Raw genomic sequence first — 23,024 nt, 5'->3', positions numbered from 1 at the left:
AATAAAAGCATAGCAAGAGTCATCTTGAACAAATTACTGTAACTGAAAGGTAGAACAGAGACATTTAAACTGGCCATTATGGGAAACTTCGCAATCTCTGAGGCCTGCATAGACGTCATGACGACCCCTTTCAGGATGGAAGCAGACAGGAAGCGTATCAATTTCTGGTTTGTTTAAGACCTTGTCTAAATGGAATTGGCTAATTTAAATCCGCATACACTCTTCTTCGCCGTCGTTGTTTGTCGTGTCTCTATGAAACCGCATCGTGCGGTTTTAAGTTTGTTTACAAGCATGCCAAGTCGCTAGGCAGTAGTAATGTTGCAAATTCTGTCCAATCAGAAAGAAATTCCACCTCTGACACGTCCAATCAGAAAAAAAAAAAAGATTACCTCGATGATGCAATTCCCGTTGAAGCTGGTGACACGCAACCACAAAACCGGAGGCTTGGGCGAATCTCCACTTTGGCCGGGATTTTGAAACATTCCATTTTGCTGAAAAAAACAAACAAACAAAAAAAAGCCCAGCCACATATAATACAAGGCCTAAGTATCGATTAACTGACCTTTTATATCGATTTAAATCGTAGTAAATGAGAATTCCCACGATTCCCATTAAAACTTATTTTTTGGCACACCCCTAGGGATTACTGTATTTTCAAGGGCCGTCATCAGTTATGAACCTTATCACTATTCTCCTTTATTATCTGTATTGGATCTCACCACCTGCCATGTGTTCTCACGATAAATAACTAAAACCTTTTGCCGTTTGAGCTCCAATTTCCATATGTTTAATGTGTGTTGTTGTTTTTTTTTTTTTTATCAGAACTCTGTCTATTAAAAGCAAACAAACAAAAGTGAATAGGAAAAAGATGCATCAAAAGTTTCTCAGATACATTGATCATTTCTATTTTTCTGTATGGCACAAGGTTGATGACAACTAAATCTTTGTTTTGTTTAAGGGAACAGTGACATTGAACGGTATCAAATGGCCAATAAGAAAATTCCTTTTAAATACTCCAGGCCGGTTGAAGAATGGCTACAAGAAAAAGGTATTTTCACACATTTTTGCACTTGCATTTGCTCTTACATTTCTCTTATATAGGTAATTTCACCAAATTGCTATTTTCTTGTTGTAAATCTTTAAAAAATAAATGTAAAAAAAATCTTCCTGCTGTGTTTGTTCAACCTTCACTGGTCAATGTGACACAGTGTAGTGTTTAATCATCCAAAAATATCACCTAACGCAATGCAAAGCAAGCCTATATAAACAACAAAATTAAATAGTAAATAGGCCATCAGACAAAGTTTAACCCATTCTCATCATTACAGTTTCCAAACGCATCTGTTTGACTTACAACATAACAACTTTTTCATCTGTTGTATTTGATATAAATATAAGGGCAAAAGAGGTTCAAGCAATAAAAAAATTGAAACTATAAGCTATTTTAAGCTGTACTTATAAATACATTGTATTTTAAATAATATCCGTGAAGTATGTAGGAATCCCTTTTTCTGCATGTTGTCTCAAGACAACTAGTAGCTGCACAACAAATGTGTGTTTTAAATTATCCGGACTGTAAATAACGAACCACATATTTGTACTTACAGTCTGGATAATTTAAAATGCGAGTGACAGAAAAGGTCCGTGGTTTCTATATTTTTGAAGAATAGTCCAGGACTCATTAGTTACCATTTCAAATGTTGAGCATTGAAATTGGATGGATGGATGGATGGATGGATGGATAGATGCATGGATGGATGGATGGATGGATGGATGGATGGATGGATGGATGGATGGATGGATACAATGGCAGAAAATGTATTACAACTAGAAAACAAGCTGCTACTGTATGTGGTTTGAAGGTACTTTTCTGTTTTAATGTGGTTGTCTTCTGTAGGACGGCAGCTAACCATATTCAACACTCAAGCCACAGTTGCAATTGGTGGAAGTGATCGCAGCCGGCCATTTCAGGGTCAACTGTCTGGTCTTTATTACAATGGTCTTAAGGTGTTGAATATGGCTGCTGAGAGCAACCCGAACATCAAGATAAACGGAAGTGTGAGGCTGGTTGGGGATGTCCCCAGTGGGGGAGGCTCAACCAAGTCCACTGCCATGCCTTCAGATGTCTCCACTACCTTCGTTGAGACTACGACAATGATGTCCACCACTACCACACGGAAACACAGGTCATCTTCAACGGTAAGGTGTTAAATACCACCCAAACAAAAAAGACATTTACAGAGTATTCAAAGTATTCAGCCTTATACTACAATCATTGAAGTAGTATCGTTTAGTAGTATTTCAAGTAGACATGTCCTATCATCATGTCCTATGATCAGAAATCAGGCCCAATCACAACATTTTCAACTGATAAAAATTGATATTGGATAGGATATTGCAAAACCAAGATACAGTATATCCAAAATAAAAACTAGATTGATGTTTATGCAACATGTCAACATAGCTGGAAACTGGAAGTAAACACAGTCTGTGGAAGAACACTTAAATGTTTTAAGGCTGCTTGGTTTAAACTGAACGGTGGCTATAGAAAATGGACAAAATCAGGACAGGGGTCCCCAACCTTTTTATCACCACAGACTGGTCAACACTTGGGATTTTTACCTTTTCTATTGTAAACAACTAACTGGAGCCCTCGGCTTGCTTCTTGAGTTTCAAAACAAATTTGGGGGCGTATTATCATGAATGACAACCTTCTTACAAAGAAAGTACAACACACTCGAGGGCAAGATTTTACAGACAGACAGAACAACGTGTGTGTCACCGACAGTGGCTGCTCTCAATTGAAGCCATACCGTCCCTTCTCACTACAAAATGTAATAACAGCAACCAGAGGCTGTGCCAAAAAAAAAAAAAAAAAGCACAAATGAATGAACTGCTAAAGCAGTCCTTCTGAAATAGTTGGGCAGGGCCCCCTGTGGGGCACGAGGCAATACCAGGGGAGCGTGGATGACCCCAGGGAAAAGGATTTGTTTTTGCTATGTGAGGTACAAATGTGATAAAATAAGTATTGCCATCTTTTTTTCAGGCACTTTCATTCCTTGTTTTTTTTTTGTTGTTTTTGTTTTGGTTTTGTTTTTTGCTCAGACAAACCTTTAACCTGTAAAGATTCTTTAAAAAAGTAGTTCACAGTTGATGAAAGTTAGTTTATATTGCTTTTATCTTTTGTCATTGTTAAAAATGAAACAGTTTTAGTTATACTTAAACAATTTTCACAGATAATAATCTTATTGAAGGTCGGCGTGGTAAGTTGGGTGGCTATGAAATGTTTTCTCTCTGGGGGGTTTGCTAAACATAATTGAGAAGCAATGTGTTAAAGGATAAACTAAATCAGTTCCATCATTATTTCGGGTGCAGCTCATGCGGCCAGTACCAGTCATTAAAAAAAAAAGTATTGGCAGAACCTCAAAATGGACTAAGAAAAATTGGACTAAGACCTTTTTTTTCAGGTGCTAAATTTCAAGTAATTATCGAAAAACAATAACGTATTAGGAAACATTTGCTCTCTATGAAAAATTACGTCTTTCATTAGCATTCTTATAGGGGCGGCATGGCCTGGTGGTAGAGTGGTCGTTTCTCAACCGAGAGGCTGCGGGTTCGATCCCCGACCATCATGACCATGTCGAAGTGTCCTTGAGCAAGACACTGACCCCTAATTGCTCCCGAAGCTGCGTCATCAGTAGGTAAATAACTAGTGAGCCTACCCGTTTTGAGTACCCAAGGTAGAAAAACGAAAGTCCGCTCACCATTCAATGACGGTGTTTGTAAATTCTATGGTTATTTTGAGAGAGCAAAAATGCAGTCTTCAGAGAATCCTACTTGAGAGGAACCTCACACCAGAGTGCAAAAGGAGTCCCAGGCCAGGATGTGTGGCACACTGTAGGGCCGGAGATGCCAGGACCATTTCATGAACAAAGAAACAAGCGGGTGGCACTCTGACGAGTCGCCATCAACCGCCGCGTGGCAAGCTTTTGACACAACAGGATGTCCCGCCCCCTTGAACACAAACCGAAATAAGTCCCGCCCCGGATGTTCTACCCTCCTACAGTGGAAGTGATCATAAGTCCCGCCCCCTTGACCGCCAGTGACGACTGCTAGTGACGTTAGTGCCCACCTATTTGACCGGGACTGTCACCCCCTTGACGGCCAGTGACCGCTAGTGACAAGAACGCCCTCCCCCTTGACCGCATGGTCCCAACCTTTCAGGACAATGTTCGAATGAATATGCAAATATGTTCAAAATTATTGATGAAATCTAAGGTAAATGCTAAGGATGCTCAATTTTTTCTAAAAAGTCACAAAATACTGACTTGAGCATGCACTTACGCCATAGCTTCAACGCTTCTGTTGTGTAGACATTGCACAACTGTATCTAAAAGATTTTAAAAATGATACCTCGAGTGGAGATGTATTGGAAAGTGATAAAATAATGTTTTTGTCGTTGTTTATGTGCTCTTGCCTTTCGGGGTCTTTGTTGCTCTTGACAATGAACTTCTGATCAAGAAGCATGCAACAGATGACATTGTGTCATCTGCGGAGTGTTCCAGCGACGACGAAGACCTGGAGGAGTGTGAAACTGGTCATCCAGGTGGGCTAGGTTAGTTTGCATTTGCTTGCTTTCTATGTGCGTTCATGCATCAGCACCAGTATGGATGATGGCAGTCTCAAAGCATCACATCCCCATGGTTAGACAAAGTGTAACTTCATTTGAAAAATTTAAACTGGCTATTCAGAGCTCCACTTGTTATCCCGTAAGCAGTACTCAGAAGAGCTGAATGTCATTACTGTCATGAACTACACTTGCACATGGGGTCATCTAAAGTGGTCAACATGGTCACATACACACATACAAATTTCATCTTGTGAGATTTCACCCCCAAAAAAATACATAAATATGAGCGCTTATATCCTAAATGAGTGAAATTTGTATCAGTGAACCATTATGAGCCAGTGATGCTGCCATTCATCACTAACGTTTTTTGATTCAACAGTCCATTATATTGATTTTTTTTTTTATGAGTCCCATTACCGTTTGTGTTTTTTTTAATCACTTCATATGCACATTTAGTTGTCCACATCTACAGTATATGCTTGCAGTTTTGCTTCAAAGAGAGAGAGAACAGAGAGAACAGATATCATTGAATTTCTGTGTAGAGTTGTTTTTTCTTTTAGGGGTTTTGCTTCCAAGTATACTTGTCAATCTGTCTTTTTGTATTGAAACACAGAAACATTCCATTAAATGGCCCTTTTTTCTTTTTTTACTGTTAACAAATAGCGAATATATTTGAAAGAATTTGGGAATGTCACACATCATATGATTATTAACATTACCAAAATGACACACAAAAAAGAGCGGTTGGTTAAACATCAATGTCATTATTTTTCTCTCTCTCTTGTCAGACAAGTCGACTTACAAGGAGTTGGCCATTCCCAATTTCTTTTAAAAACATTATGCAGGAGGTGATCATGTAAAAGACTTAATAGATGAGCTGTGAATTCTGAAATTTGTGGGGATTTGTGAAGAAAGCCAAAGACTGGGCCCCTCATCCAATCATGTTTACACAGAAATTCATACCATCCTAACCCTGACATTATTTTGATGTTGACAGCGGCATGTTCTGTGGATTCAAAATTGTACTTTTCTGTTCGTCTTTTCTTTCTTTGCTCAGTCAGTAGTATTATCCATTTTGCATTGTCTGGAGTTGGTGCTGCAGCCTAGACCATATGTCTACTTCCTCTTTTGCATGTTTCACCTTATGCGACATTCCATTCCATTGTTTGATCATTTTGCTTTAGCTTTTGTAGCATGCTGCTGACAATAGATTTTTTATTTTTTTATTTTTTTTACAAGACAAATGAATATTTTGTAAACATTAACCTTTCAATCCACCTGGCGGGGAAAAAAATCTTGAGTTAAAAAAACAAAACAAAAAACAATCAAACATGTACTAAAATTGACCACACATGTCACACTTCACCATAAAAGTGTGAGGAACAGTATGTTTACAAAAGAAAAACTTGTCATGTATGTTTTGATGATTGGTGGTATGGGTTGATAACTCTTTTGTTTTGCTCAAAATTAATTTTGTTCATCAAGTTGCATGATCATTTGATTTCAACGTAGCCTCTCTGCATTTTTATTTTTGCTTAAATACATTTTTGTAGTCACAACAACATCAAATCCAAAACCTGCATTATATTTATTTTTGGTATGCTCTTCTTTGATTCTTAAGTTCTTGAATGATACTGTTCTCTGTTATCCTTCCATTGTCCTTAAATGATGAATTTCAGTCCTTCTAAAGCACTTTTTCTTAGTGGATTAAGTATCCATTGAAGAGGAAACAACAATTACCATACAGTAGAAATACATTTCTGGCATAACACAGCGCCATCTGATTTGTATTCATTATACAAGTACAAAAAAATCGAGTTGACTGACTTTCATTTATCAATGTGTAGAAAAGGATCAAACAGACACTTTGTTTACAAATACAGTGATCCCTCACTACTTCATGCCTCTATGGCGCTCCCAGTACATTTTTTAATAAAAATAAAATAAAAAGCTATATTGCTGAGAAATGCACTTGTGCAGGTTTCTTGCATGCCAGACAGACAAGTTAACAGTAAATGCACATGCCACGGGCATTCCTCAGATGTTGAACGACTGCAGTACACATATTTACTTAATCTTCAATGATTAACGTGATTATGGTACGATCATGAAGAATTTGGATGATTTTGTGAGAGATTCTGGAGAACTCATCATGCCAAAAATATGACTGTCAAAGGACACAATATACGATTCAAAATGTTTATCCATAATATTCTGTGTGTTGTAGATATTTATAGATATTTCTGGTTTTGAAATAAACAGTAGGCTCTATTATAATTTATCAAAGACTTCACAAGTAATCAGTAACATATCCTATTACTTCCGAAATATTCGAAAGAATTATGCGTAAAAATAAAAAAGCAAAAGGACGAATTTGTATAATGGTCCTATTCAACAAAAAACGAATTGTGATTTTATTTATTTTATTTTATTTTATTTTATTTTAACGTCAGGCAAATACACACAAACTTATTTTAGGAGCATTATTTGACAATACAGTGATCCCTCGCTACTTCGCTCCTCACCCATCGCGCCCTTAGTGCATGGCGGATTTTTATTTTTTTTTCAAAGGACCGTCACCACACAGCAGCGCATAATTCACTGCAACACTCAATCTATCACACTCAATCACTGCACGTTCAATCTAGTCTGAAGCACTCGAACAATCCCAATACGCAATCTTGTTCAAATAAAGGCAGTTTTTGCTGAACACTAAACCACTGCTCTTCTACGCCTGGCACTATATAGCAGGGGTAGGAAACTCTGGTTCTTCGAGAGCCATATCCTGCCTGTTTTTGATGTGTCTCACATTCAAAACACCTGATAGAAATGATCAGGATCATTATTAGGTTTCCACAGGGCTTGCTGATGAGCTGAGTATTTGAAGCAAGTGTGGAAGACGACATCGAAAATAGGCAGGATATGGCTCTCGAGGAACCGGAGTTTCCTACCGCTGCTATATAGGGACATAAGGCAAAAACCAGACTAGCACGGCCGGCTGCGCATTTACGTCTAAGTGGGATTACCATACATGTGGGGAAGGCTGGGGTGTTTGCAGATACAACAGAGATGACCTTTCATGTGAAAATGGGCGAAGGGGAGGGGTGTCGGCAGAATGCAGAATGAGCAGGGGGAGGGGCCTCACTGAAAGCACTTTGTTTTGAAAAAGAAAAAGAAAGTTTGTGCAAGGGGGTGTCACGCTACTCTGCGGTTTTTCACTTTTTGTGAGGGGAGAGGGTCGGTCCCCATTAACTGCGAAAAACGAGGGATTGCTGGGATTATCTGTGGCTGTATTCAAACAAGTAATACACTCCGGTCCAGACCGTAGTTCAGTCTGTTAATCCAGTGCAGCATTGAGCAGACTTACATGAGGCTGTGGTTTTCACAGAATCATCTTGTGTAACATGCACACACTTAGATGCACACTTAACAACTATAAGGCAAAGTTACATCAAATAAAAAGTGCTGGTCAATGAAATTCATGTGGTGATGTTCTGGGAATTGTTTTTAAACAATGCATATTGCATCTTATGGATATGCACTTTAAACTTGTCATTTGACATTCATCATACATGACAATGTGGAGTGGAAATGGTCACTACATCCCTTTTTGCAAAATTTAAGAAAAATTAACACTTAACTTTCTCCTCAGTGCATTGATTTAGTATTATTTTAGGCAGGGTGTTATTTTAAACTTGACTTATTTATTTAATTAAACAAACTCAAAGTAGTTGCAGTGTGCTACTTCATTATTCATTATTATCTTTTTTTTTTTTTTACTTGATTCAATCTCTTCAGTAGGCATCTGTCTTGATGACATACAAATTTGGATTGTGACTGGTTATCCAATTTTCTATGCAGAAGTGCTCCAAATCTGATTAATGGATTTGAGGTATGCGTCCTCCCAAACCTCAATAATGGCATTTCATTGCCATATTTTCACCGGGTGGATGACAATCTGTAGTTCTTTTTTAATTTTTATTTGTATTTTTGTCTGTTTACATTTAATATTGTAACTGAATTCCTTTTAAAATGTTATGGTCGTTCCTGCACACCAGTAGTCTCAGCCCACATTTCTTTAGAGTGACCAGATATCAAAATTCAGTGGCGGTCCGTGACTTTCACACTTAGGCCTTCAGTGATTCGGCCCCCTGGGCTACCCAGGCTATTTTTCGGAACATTTGACCATCAATAAACCGGATCAGCAATTGAAACGAATCATGAAATGGCTCGATTGATTATTACAGCTGTCTATTAAGCATTAGGGCCACTGACTTATCCATCTGCACTCGCGCAGAACCCAGCACTGTGTTGATGTGAATCCCCTGGCTTCTGGCAAAGGCAGATTTCACACAGCATAGCGACACAAGTTAGTTGAATTTTAATTGGTTAAAAACTCTAACATAAAGCTACAGCACTGCAAGGAGCGTAACCAAATGGATATACAATGACACAAAAAGAACAGAATATTGAGAATAATTGTATATATATATATATATATATATATATATATATATATATATATATATATATATATATATATAAAGAAGAAAAATATAAAAGAACGTCATGGACAACTTTGTGCTGTGCCTCAAGAAATGCACGGAATGGAGGCCATCTAGAACATATGCTGTAGAAGGGTGTGTTTCACTCCAACCAAACAATTTCAAGGACACAACTGCAACCACACTTGCACAACAAAATAAATTGCACTCTTTGAGAAATGACAGGGTTCACTGTATTAGAACCAAAACAGAGAACCCAGCCGGTGAAAATATTGATAATTTTGATTGGATAAGCTTAAGGCTGAAGCTTTTGTATGAGCATTTCTGCATTTGCAAGACTAAATCCAGTTTTCTACTTTTCACATTGTTTTGAAAACCAATTGATTTTGTTTTTAAATGATCAGGCATAGAAGTTCAAAGGGGTGTATTGCATTTCCATAACCATTATGTGTTTCATGTTCGTATTTTTTGTTTCTATTCCCCATGAATATTAGTTTAAGTTGACCTGTTTCCCAATCATACTACAGTAAATTAACTGTCATTCTATGAATTCTCAATAAAGAAGTGCATGGGAGGATACTAAATAGACTGTCACTTTGTACAGTTTAAATTTTGCAAACACTGCACACATTTTCTTGCGATTCTTGCATTTGTCATTTATGTCACTGTCTGTTATGTTTTAAATCATACGTTTGACTTTGATAGTATGGGATTGGGACACAGTCGGTCACTTATTATGGTCAGTCTTACTTATTCCCAGTTTTCAATGTTGTTTCTTTTCTACTTTCCCTAAATGCAACTTACTTTAAGCATGCATCAACATCCTGCAGTACAACTAAACCGAAACTAAAAATGACAATATGATCTCATTGTCAGCCAGTATTGTCACTGTACACCCAGACTGCACGGCCGGTCCATGTTTAAAGATTACGCGTACAGATATACAGTATTTGTCATCAAGAATCACGAGAGGGGTGCCCGTCTCTGACCGAGGCCCTCCCTCGTCGCTGTCTGTTTTTTATTGTGTGCATCTGGTTGTAGTGTGTGCAAAATTTCAAATGACTTTCTTCATTCGTCTTCATAGTTTTCATTGTTACTTTCACTGGGTCTTTGTTTTCTATGTTGCCCACCCAATATTTTTGTTATTATTGTGGTGATTTGTTTTTTAACCATTTATTATTGCTTATTTCGTTGTCTTTTTTTTCTTCTTCTTTGTTTTGATTGATTCCGTTTAAAAGCATTCCGTTTAAAGAGTATACTTTTTTTTTTTAACATTATTTGACCATTTGGAACCGCTTCTACTACTAACCGCTACTATGAACCATGTATGTGTTTTCATCAAATTCTTTCTTTTTTTTTTTGCCATTAATAAAACACATTATGTTTTATGCCCAAAGCCATATACATGTAATTAGTAGATGGAGCTGTTCCAGATCTTTTCTTTTTCCATTATCCTGCAGTATTTGAACACGTACCTTAAGAAAACCTTTGAATAATTGTTAGAGAAAATGAATTGCATGACTAAAAAGTTGCAGTTTAGGGTTTGTCAGACCTGTCAGTGTTAGAGTTCTTCTGTTCTTTTATGTAGATGGGCATGTATATGCTCATTGTTTGTATATCCCCATCCCTTCCTTACAGCCAAAAGCTCTATTGCCGCCCGACCGCCTCGTTCTGCCTTTACATGGACATGGCAACTGACTTACACTGTCACCCTCATCAGCCTCATTTCCTATGTAATCTGTTCATAGGTCCCACCCCTTCTTCACCTGCTCCCTTGTTGGTAGAGTTCAGCTAAACGCTATAAAGTCAAGTCATTCATTCTACTCTATGAAATGAAATGAGAATTTAAGAGTATCAATTTCAGTCTAAGATGGATAGATTTTAGATACTATTGAAGTCTGTTGCAATGGGAAAATGTAGATAAACATTTTTGTAAAAATAGATAACAAGAAAGCAATTTATTTACACCAAGTAATTAGATTTGAAAAAAGTATAAGATGATGGTGTTTATTTTTATGTTTTGTGGTGTGGATGTGTGTGTTGTTGCCTCCCTGTACTGTCATGTTTAATATAAAACACACTCTCCAATGAAAAATAATACAGTGTTTTTCATGGTACACAGTTGATATCAATTATTACTATACACTTCTCTTTTGTATTTTTTTTCCTGCCAAATTGATGCGGGCAATATATTGATGTAAGTGGAAAAACTATGACTTATGTTTAATTCTTTTCAATTGTCTTTCAGTAATGCAGTTTGTAAACTTGCCAAATGTAATCTCAATCAGCTGATCTATTCACAACACTAAGATTAAAACTCTTTGTATCAAATTTAAAAAAAAAAAAAAAAACACTGCTGAGAAAAAGTGTTTGCCCCCTTCCTGATTTCGTTTTGATGCATATTTATCACTTTATCACAAAGGTTACATCAAACAAATTTTAATATCATTTAATGTCATTCTGAGACAACCCAAGAATATATAAAATGCAATTTCTAAATTATGTTGGGGTTTTTTATAATTTGGGGTGGTGAAACAAACCCATCTGACCCTGTGTGAAAAAGCAATTGGCCCCTGAAGCTCATAGCACGTTATTCCCCTTTTGGCAGCAATAACTGAAATAAACAATTTCATTGCTGTGCCTTTTGAGACCACAAGTTGATGGACGAACCTTCTCCCTCAGGATCTTCTGGTTAACATCAAAATTCATTCAAGCAGCCCCACATTGCCAGCACTGTGCTTTATGGTTGGCATCATTTCTTCTTTTTTTTTTAATTTTCTTTTTCTTTTTTTTTTTTTTAATCAAAAGTTTGTGCAGCCCCCTCCAAAATGTTACATTTTTGACTTCTCAGTCCACAGAATGTTTCTCTAGATACCTTGAGGATCACCAAAGTGCTTTGTGGAACATGGAAGACAAGCCTTTGAGTTCTTTTGTTACATCTGTGGTTTTTGGCCTGGGAATCTTCCCATGGATGCCATCTTTGGCCAGCGTCTTTCTTATCGTGGAGTCGTGAACACTACAATCCATTGGAAGTGTTTCTAGGTTGTTGTTTTTGTTTTGGTTTTTTTATTGTCTTGATGAGTTGTCTTGCACTTTTGGAGGAAGTCACTGGTGTCAAACTCAAGGCCTGGGGCCCCGATCTGGCCCGTCATTTAATGTGGTTTGTGAAGCGCTAATTCTGACTTCAAGTTTCTGGCTAAAATGCAAAATTTTTAAGTTGTCATCAATTTTTAACTTTTTTTTTTTTGGGGGGGGGGGGGTCAATAACCCAATTGAAAAGTTTAGCAGCCTCTGATTTAGAAATTTTCGCGGATCATACTTCAAACGCATTTAACTTCGCAGTCATAACAGCCGTCTGACAAAAACTGTAACTCCAATGTGGCCCAAGGTAAAAATGAGTTTGACGCCCCCGGAGAATACTTCTCTATTTGTGGATAATGGCTCTGACAGTGGTTCGCTAGACCCCCACAGCAATGGAAATGCCTTTCTAATCTTTTCCAGACTGATAGAATTCAATCACTTTTTTTCCTCATTTCTTCTGGAATTTCATTGGATTGTGCCATGATGCATGTTCTTGTTTGTAGCCTACTTCTCTTTAACCAACACATTGGATTTAAGTAAGTCAACAAAATTGGTAACAGTAAGTTTTGGGTCTGGCCTGTGAACTTTAACTCAGCTTTCCCAGTTGCAAGTTGCAATTTTCCAAAGCGGGGTGATTACTGTACTTTTACACAGGGTCAGATAGTTTTTTACCCCCACCTCTCTCCCTAATTAAAATTACTTAGATGAAATGAAACCTTTGCGAGTGATTTGCGAAAATACAACAAATCAGGACTGGGGCAAATACATTTTCACAGCACAGTAACAGTTCATTCTGTAATCGCTGTGATATTACTAATTATATACTCAACACATCATTTGACTGCATTAGAAAAGTTTATAAAATGCATCACTGACCAGTGTGTGAAAATGTATCAATTAATTATTCAATAATGTTTTATTACTTAAAGCAGTGGTTCTCAAAGGGGGGTCCGTGGCCTGACTAGAGGGCTCCATGAAATAATTTGGGTTCTGATTGAAAAATATTTATCTGTGTTAATTGCATATTATTTTATATTAAATTGTGAATGTATTCATGACTCTTCAAGAAAGCAATCAATTCTACCAGTTTTACTGTATACTGTATGTGTTTCAAAATGTAATAATTTTAAAATTTGTCAAATAAACCACCATATTCCACGTAATAATCAGAGAGTTTGATCATTTAGTCACTAAATTATAAACGGCAACCTGTTTAGGGAAAATTGACCCAGTTTGTTATGAGGAATCGTGCAATTTGCAAGATTTATTTTGTAAACTTCAGTATGCCTGAAAATTAACATATATGCTTGTTGTCACATTCAAGATGCTGGTAAATAAAAGGAAAACTAATGTTTGGCTGAAATTATTTATTTATTTATTTTGGTTTTGTTTCCGCAAACATTTGCAATGGGGGTCCTTGGAAAATTGCTCTCTGAAAAGGGGTCCCAGACTCCAAAATGTTTGAGAACCCCTGATTTAAAGTAGGATAAAATGTCATTTATTTCTATTCTAGAGTTGTGTGCTTGTGAATGTATATATTGGTGTTGGGGGTGATTGTTTAATTTTGCAATGTGCATTTAAATATTGAGTGTGTACAACTGTGGAAAATTTTAATGTCAATGGCAGTTTGAATGTTCACTCTACCCAACCTCGAAGAAAACATTCAAATGTGTATTTTCAGCTTTAAAAAAAATGCATTGTGTTTAGTGTCCAATTCCAGTTCAGAGCAGGCATGGGAAGTTATCATATTATTTTATCAAAAAAAGCATAGCATATTCTCTGATGATAAAGTAACAATACACTAACATCGAATATTTTTACTGTAATGGCCATTTTTAATCAGCCCAGTAATTACAAGATGAACTGATGCAGTTTAAATGCCTATCACATTAAGGGGCCAACTTTGGAGAGTGGTGGCAAGGGTAGCAGATGTTTTGATCTTGTCAGCGCTCGTTCAAGGCCAGTGGCGTTTTCCTGTCAGTCGCTGGGTGGTTACCGGATGGATGTTGACCTGTACTTCTCTTGTTGCAAGGAATTTTTCAACATGTTCAAAACTTTCTTACGAAAAGAGCAGTACAGGTGGTTGCCTGGTGACGTCTGAGGAATGAGGAGCCGCTACCTTCATTGCCAGTTGCCAATGTTCAACCCTTAGTGGGATATGGGATTTAGTATTGTTCTTTATTTGCAATGCCATAATGTTGATGAGCCAAAGATTTAAAAACACTGACAGGAAGAGGGACAAACGTTGAATACACTGTCAAGAAGAGCTGATTGTTTTTACTTTATTAAAGGGCCTGTATCATGGTATTTTAATCTTTCCACAGTTAACATGCGGTTCATATCACCTTTTGCAGAAGGGTGATTTACTTTCTTACAAAATATGAGTTATTTTTGTGGCTATATATCTAACCTGTCAGATGCCTGGCTCCTTTAAAGAGCCAGTAACATGAAAAGTCAAGTTTTTGGAAGGTGAAAACAGCTTGAAAAAAACATTTGCGGAATGTAGCGAATACAACTTAATGGGGGAAGACACAGGTGTATTATTTCTCTGTCGCTCTCTCTCTCGCTCTCTCGCTTGTTATAGCAGCTTGCTTGTTGACACTGACTATGGCACTGCTCCACAAAATGGTATTGCCGAAAACCTCATTCTTTCCTTCCTCAGTGCCTCTTGAAATTATTGTAGCTCTGGTATAGCAGCCATTTAAACTAAAATCTTGGCAACCAGTTTGCGATGTGCTGTGTTGATTGCCCAGAAACAGGCTAGGATAGGCTCCTGCACGCTCGCGTCCCTTGTGATGATAAGGTAGGCTGATAAAATAGTCAAGGGCATCCTACAAAATACAAAGAAAAAGGAATATATATATATATATATATATATATATATATATATATATATATATATATATATATATATATATATATATATATATATATATATATATATATATTCCTGTGTGGAGTTTGCATGATCTCCCCAAGCCCATATGGGCTCTCTTAGCTGTATTGAAATAAATTGCGGTGATGATTTGCCCTACTTTTCAGTTTGTTATTTGTCAAATAAAGGTTTAGAGGAATGTATAAATTTGTTCAACCATGACCAAGCCACACTTGGTATTAATACATTACAAAAGTTCACAAAAAACGTATATCTTTGTTTTACATGTGAAATGGCAAAAGGCCAAATAGTTCAAGGGCAAACACAAAGTGACAATTAAGGAGTTATTTTTTTAAAAACATTCTATAAATTACAAAAAGGTATAAATAAATGTGTTTTGTCAAAAGTGACAACTAAAGAGTTATTTATTTTAAAAACATTCCATAAATTACAAAAAGGTATAAATAAATGTGTTTTGTCAAATTAACATTTTTTTTGTGTATAAACATAGGTATTGGTATCACTATTTATATTACATGGTGAGCGCCGTTCAGATGGGGACAGTAATGTTTCTTTTAGCTACGGAATGCAAAGGAGGGAAACTTTCGCCAACGTAATTCAAATCACCTTTTGGATGTCAATTTGTGTCTTATGTGCAGCCGAGCTTCTAGTTTGTTGTTTGAGTTTCTGATTTGTATGCCAATCACAAATAAAAGGGGACCAAAACAAATTAAAGAGGAACTAGAAGCCAATCTTAAATAAAACAAGGAAAGAATATGGGGGGGTTCCACTCCAAGCAGCACAAGTTTTACAACGATGTTTGGTTTGGGAGTTTTGAGAAGTTATTCTATGCATTTGAGTTTACCCACCAAACACAAAAGAAAACGCCAGCAAAGACATCGAAGACATCGCGATACAACAAAAATGTACCTTTGAAAGATCGTCCAAAAAGAGCAGCTGTAGCTTCCTTGTATCGCGGACAGCTCACTGCATGCCCTGTGTTCTTGCTTGTTGTTAATCCTCCTGTGCCTGGATCGCTGTCCTGCATTATACTTGACTGGTAAAAGTTGTTCGCGTTCAGAAAATTAGGAGAAGTGTGTTAGAGAAGTGTGTTAGAGAAGTGTTAGTAGAAGTGTGGGATTTTGCCTATGGAGTCAGTACTGTGCTGCGCTTTTGTCTGTGCTGATGGACTTCCCACTTATATCTGTATGGAATTATATTTGTGTCACAATGGCAAGCGAGCAATGAAAAATTGTGGATCAGAATAACTCCCTTGCTCAACATCTTGCTCAAGTTGTGTCCCCTCTGCACGCTCAGTTTGGCACACACGTTACGAATATGCCACAAAGCTAGCCAATCGGAGCAACAGTATATCAATTGACTGCTTGGTCTCCAATTAGACTGCTTGTTGTACTCACCCGGAAAAAGCATTGTAGATGGCGTCAAAACGGACTAAGGCAGGAGAAGGTGGACTTCTTCGTAAACAATGGATGGGCATTATTGTCTCATTTGATGGAACTACCTTGTTAGTTTTTGTACTTAAATGATGTATCCAAGTCCACCTCCAGTGCAAGTTGGTGTGACGCAATCTCATTTGCTCGTTCCGAGCAAATTGTTGTGTGACCACAACAAGCAATCTAACTGGAGACGAAGCAGTCAATCATTGTACTTTTATTTGCTCTGATTGGCTAGTTTTGTGGCACATTCATAACTTGTGTGACGAACTGAGCGCACAGTGGGGACACAACAGGCGAGTGGAGAGTGAGATGTTGAGCAAGGGAGGGAGGGCTATCAGAGATTTTGAGTGAGCAAAACGTTTTTCTGTGCTCAAAATCCATCATTGCTCGCTTGCAATTGTGGCACACAAATAATTCCATACATCTTTGACCTACTTGATCATGTCCGTGGAAGCTTAGCGTAACTAACGTGGGTTAACATATTTGCCCAAGTTTTGTAGACTCTGCACAATTGTGCACTGAAATCAATGGTAAATTATAGTTGTATTTGCTCGCTCTTGCTCAGTTGGCATTTGCTTACAAAGTATGGTCTTCCTGAGATGCCTTAATGTGTATGCTGCTCTCACCAGTAAACGGCAATTCTTAATTCTATTCTAATTCCAATTTTAATACACTCTGCCTACTGCCCAAAGATGGCTGGGAGGGCTCTTGCACATCCATGACCCTCGTGAGGATATACATATATATATATATATATATATATATATATATATATATATATATATATATATATATATATATATATATATATATATATATATATACCCACACACACACACACACACACGCATATGTCTTTGATTATGCTAAACCTCTTATTTTGATTTTAGCATTTTAAAAATTGGAAATCTGGTCCTTTGCTCTTCTGTCTGATTTGGATTAGTATGTATCATTCAAAAGGTGAGCATTCAGATGGGTTTGTTCTGCCATTGACATTGTATCAACATATTTCTGTGTTACAGAGCTATAGTTGTGGCAGAGTACTGTCACAAATTAAAAAAAAAAAACAAAGAATACCTCCTAATGTCACAGTCAAGTGAAGCTCCAGAGTTATTAAATCAAAGCTTAAGGTTGAAAAATAACCATCTAATTTAATTCTGTTTGTTCCACATTCTTTTTTTATTGAAATAAGTATCCTGACTTCTTAATATACAAACTTTTGAAACACTTATTCAGTTTTAAGGTCTGTATCACAGAAGTACGTGAGTAACCAAAAAAGAGGTTTAAGGGGTTTGGAGAGCAACGATTGGCAAATATGATATCATACTTTTAAAAAGGTAACCGACTGTATTTTTTATGTCAAATGAAATTTGAAAATGTCCTGCTTGTCGAACTCGAGAAAAACAACCAGGAAGTGACAGATGTTGCATGTAGGGACTGACTTTTGGATAGCCTATTGTTAATGATAGAAGGACATTTGACATCTGCTGCCCAACCATCTATACCCTTTAAGCCTTTTGGGATTTCAAATAGTACGTGGTATGCAGCGTCAAAATTGTTGTATTGAATGCCAAGTCTTTTGTTTATGTGGCGAGTTCATAGGTGTTCCCAGAAAAAAAACGCAGTCACCTAAAGTAATGTATGTCTGTGTCCAACCCCAGGAGCCGAGTTAGTCACCAGGACTCAAAAGTACATTCCATCATCAATCCTCACGCACCCTTCATCCCCACTCCCCCGACCCACCACCCACACCTCTCCATTTCCGAGACCACCAAAGAGTCCATGTCCAAGGCCGCTGAGGCGGGGGCACCGTGCTTGTTGGACCGAGGCAGCGATGATTGTGATGATGATGGCTTGGGAAAATCGGGGTATGGTTCAGGGGAAGAGTTGAAGTCTAAGCAGCCCTCTACTGCTGATGAAGATTTTTTTACATGACCCTCTCCTTTGTCCACACATCGGGCTACACGGTGGCTACAAAGCTCACTCGCCCAGGACTGTTAGTCATAACAAAGCTTCAGTCTCCAGACACAATAGGACTATCACTACCGCCATACCGCAAACCGCCAGAGCCGCACCACCGCCACATCTGCCTTTACCGCCACCCTTCACAATGCACCCGCCAAACATTCGACTGATAGCTAAAACCTCTGCCAGACCTAGAGTTGCTTCCATTGCCCACATCCTATGAGGTAGATGGCACACAGCCAAGGGGCCCATGATTAACCTCCCCCGTGTTCCGTAATATACCCACAGCACTTCCCACAGAACCAGGCGTCAGGCCGGGGCCTTCAGAAGTAATCCGGGAATCAAGCAGCACCACCGGGATGGTCATCGGAATAGTGGCGGCCGCTGCCCTGTGCATCCTCATCCTCCTTTATGCCATGTATAAGTACAGGAACAGGGATGAAGGCTCCTACCAGGTAGATGAGAGCAGGAACTATATCACCAACTCAGCGCAGAGCAATGGTACCGTCATCAAGGACAAACAGCAGAGTTCCAAAGGCAGCAATAAAAAGCAGAAAAATAAGGATAAGGAGTATTACGTGTGACTGACTGACGGACTGTAAGAGAGCTAAAAGGAAAAGACTGCTCTCCCAGTGCATCTTACTTGTCTCGCCAGAGGAAATGACATATGATGGTATTAAATGGAACTTGAATGATCCTTTACTGTGCTGAGTAGTTGAACTGATGACATGTACTATAATATAAAGCACACTTACTTCTGTAAGCATACAGAGGAGGCTTAATAGCAACTTTAGAGACCTTACTTGTCTATCTGGTCAGAGACATTATCAGTATAGAAATACAGTATTTCCCAGCTACATCATTCTCCTAAGTGACTTTTAGAGCTATGTGATCTGTGACTATAAGACAAAAAAAGAACAACAGCAACATTATTTTGTATGTTACAAAAAGGCGTATTGACCATTATCAGCATGTAAGCAACTTGTAGTGCTTAACAAGAAAGGGGTCAAAGTCTATGGTCGTTGTTCAAGGTAAAACAACAACAAAAAAAAGACTCGTATCAGAAGCTGACACATTTCTATGGTTTCTAAATAATGATAGTGTGGTGTCTTAATTATTTTTGCTTTGAGCAAAAGAGGTAAAAACAACAAGAAAACAGCTATTTCTCTGTATAAACTGACATCAAGTGAGCAAATGGACACCGCTCTTTGAATCTGTTCTCGTTGAAATCGTACTGAGTACAATGAATCTTGATTGTCTGACACACATTGTTTGTGGGGGTACTCTTGGAAAAAAAGCAAATGATTGTAAAATGCATGTCATTCTAACTTACAGTATAGCAGTAAAGTCTACAACCTGCAACTTGAACAATATCCCATTTGATGACAAATGATTCTCAATTAGACAGAAGTAAACCCCTCCCACTTTGGCCACCCCAACATATTTGCCATTGGAAGAAAAAAAAATAATAATATTTAATATATATATATATATATATATATATATATATATATATATATATATATATATATATATATACACACACACACATTACAGAAATCTGCTGTTCCTGCACAGCAAGTGGTGTTCTGACCTTTTTCCAAAAATGTATGTTAGTTTCTTGCCTATTGTTCTCTTTTTCTACAGAGGTGTGAGGAGAAACAAATGCAGTACAAAAACATTGTTAACAAGTGTATCCAGAAATAAATTCAATGGTCAAAGTGTGAATTCTAATCTATTGTCACAGTCACCTGTGTCAAAAAAAAAAAAAAAATTTGTCTACGTATTTTATTACATACTAGCTGTTGTACTTTGTAGGTAGAAAATTGTACATATACCCTATGACAGTGGTCATTTTTAGTACCTCTATTGTACAAATTGAACACAATTTTCAGAATATTTCATGAAAAAAAGTCTATAAACTGTTATGTTACACTGAGAAAAAAGATTGTGATGAATCATAAGAAATAAAATTGTATTATTAGCCTAGAGATCGAACCAGAGATGTTTCTAAAGTTGCATGAATATTTATCTACTTGTAGTGTTTCAACAAAATGAGGTGCCCTTCTGTATCACAACTATGCTGTTTTGGGTTCCAATAGTCTCATTCCTTTTGAAATAAAATAAAATCAGGAATATGACATATCCGACCAAGATTTTAATGGATGGGCTTCAATGTTTTGTTCAGTGTGGGCAACTGAACATTTTTGACTTATTTTTAGTAATTTGCTATGGGCAAATTACAAACTAGTTAGTTGCAATTACCAATTACACTCTAATAGTTATTTACATAGCACCTAACTATGAACTCAATTAAGCAGACCACACATGCATGGAAAGACATCAGAGAGATTGGATGTGCAAACTGTGGGTGCGTTTACATGGAGTCAATAACCTTTTTCTACCACAAATATTGCCAATAATTGAGTTTTTGAATGCCGTGTAAACCAATGCAATAAGCTGAATAAGATTAAAAAAATTTGGGGTTTTTCAACGTACATTACAAACTTTTAGGTAAAATTAAAGTTAAAAAAAGTGAGCTCTTTTGAATTGGTTTGTATTGTTACGTGTTATGCTCGCGTGCTCTCTCTCTCTCTCTCTCTCTCTCTCTCTCTCTCTCACTCTCTCTCTCTCTCTCTCTCTCTCTCTCTCTTTCTCTCTCTCTCTCTCACATTCCCAGACAACCACTGGGGCTGAGCATATAGTGTATATTTTGGATGTGTATGCTGCACTCCAAGATACAGTCATATATCAAGTCCTCATTATTCAATGGCGGTGTCGTCAGCCTTTTTTTTTATACTACGTCCAATTCACATTCACTGCTCCACGGTCGGTAATTCCATTTTTTTTTTTTATCAAAATCTTGGGATCACTTTTTTACTTTACGAACAAAATCACCTTACCCAGATATTAATCATCTTTCAGCACCGTGTCCTGTGTTAAATTCCCCAAATAAAGTACCTGACATGTTTTTGGTGTCACATATTCCACAATGTTTGTTAAAAAACAATTAGGAGCATACTTTGTTCCACTACTCTAGCGAGTTCACTCAGGCCTTATTGTGCCAAGGTTGCATGTTCTTCTTCCCTCTGGGGTCACTGGCTTGCCGGTGCCTATCCTAGCCGTCTTGGGGCAGTAGATACACTCTGTAGATACACTCTGGACTGCTTGCCAGCTAATCACATTGAACATGAATGAACAGCTCTATTATAGCCAGTTCTACTGCATTCAGCCATTTTCTTAAATGATGATGTGTAAGTGAAATCCCGCCATTTTTGCTCGAGGCCTTTAATGAGAGATGCAGATGATCTTCGACATTACAGTTTTGTCTGCTTCGCAAATTCAGAATATAAAATGTATATTTCCCATCTGAACGTGTCTTAAATATGTGTGGGTGAATTCTTCCTAGAGGCTTTTAACACAAGATGCAGGTGACCTCTGACATTTGTGTATAGCTTAAATGTCTAAATATCACCACAAAACCTCCGCCTGCTCCCCAGATGCAGAATAAACATCTGGGAGGATCAATTGTAGCAAGCTTTTAAAAATCCAGGAAAAACAACCTTTCTAAATAAATCTTAAAACAATGTTGATAAATCTGAATTTAAAGAGTTTATAGTTAACCATCCATTTTCTAGCGCCGCTTATCCTCACAAGGGTCGCAGGCTTTCTGGTGCCTATCCCAGCTGAGTTCGGGCAGTTGGTGGGGGACACTCTGAACTGGTTGCCAGCCAACCCAATCTCACCTAAGGACAATATGGTGTATGTGTAATACACCTGCTATGCATGCTTTTGGGCTCAAAGAGAACATGCAAACTCCGCATAGGAAAAATGGAGTGAGGATTTGAACTCGAGCCCCTGAACTGTGAGGCAGACGTGCTAACCGCTGCTCCATCAAGCTGCCGATTATAGTTATTTTCAACAAGAATATTAGTCCTTTAACAACATATTTATACTGACATGACTGTAATTTCTGAATGAATGATTTTTTTAATTATTTTGAAATGTAACTTGACAGTTTTTACCCTTAAATAACAGATACAGTAATACAATACAATAGAGTACATATGTGAATGTGTTTTAAGAATAAATGAATGTATTTCTATTGTGTTAAACTGTAAAAATAAAACAAATATTCCATGCTTTTTTTACATTTGAAAAATAAAATGACTGTATTTTCTTGTAAATTAAGTTTTTGTAAATACAGAAAAAAGTTAAATACACAGTAAAATTGTTATTTTCATTTTTTTATTTATTTTTATCAGTGTATTTTGCGTCTCAAAATCAAATTATTCCAGACTTGTGAAAATTTTGGAGAACGATCCGTGGGTGATAACAAAGTAAAAATATGAGAGGAAAAGATGCAGCAAAAAAGGGTTTTAAATGGTTTAGTCTCCATCCAACAAGCCTGTAACAGTTGGTCAATACAGTTGAATTCCTTATAGACATAATTCGGCACGTTCAAATGACACACTTCGCATTGTATTGCCACATTTGCTTCTCTACATCTG

General features: G+C 37.4%; 1 protein-coding gene across 1 annotated transcript in view; it reads left to right on the top strand.

Moving 5' to 3' along the window:
- nrxn3a (neurexin 3a) overlaps nucleotides 1–20,669 on the top strand; it is a 173,881-nt gene extending 153,212 nt beyond the window's left edge. The window contains exons 19-22 of the mRNA XM_088433261.1: nucleotides 959–1,048; nucleotides 1,898–2,199; nucleotides 4,525–4,615; nucleotides 18,802–20,669. Of these exons, the coding sequence (XP_088289387.1) occupies nucleotides 959–1,048; nucleotides 1,898–2,199; nucleotides 4,525–4,615; nucleotides 18,802–19,097 (779 nt within the window). The 3' untranslated portion in view covers nucleotides 19,098–20,669. The remainder of the gene's footprint in view (nucleotides 1–958; nucleotides 1,049–1,897; nucleotides 2,200–4,524; nucleotides 4,616–18,801) is intronic.
- The last annotated feature ends 2,355 nt before the right edge of the window (nucleotides 20,670–23,024 follow it).

This window comes from Hippichthys cyanospilos, chromosome 14, assembly GCF_059441005.1.
Source record: "Hippichthys cyanospilos isolate Australia breed blue-spotted pipefish chromosome 14, RoL_Hcya_1.0, whole genome shotgun sequence".
In the NCBI taxonomy this organism is placed as follows: domain Eukaryota; kingdom Metazoa; phylum Chordata; class Actinopteri; order Syngnathiformes; family Syngnathidae; genus Hippichthys; species Hippichthys cyanospilos.
The sequence above is the reverse complement of the archived record's forward strand: the minus strand, read 5'-3'. Positions and strand labels throughout refer to the sequence as shown.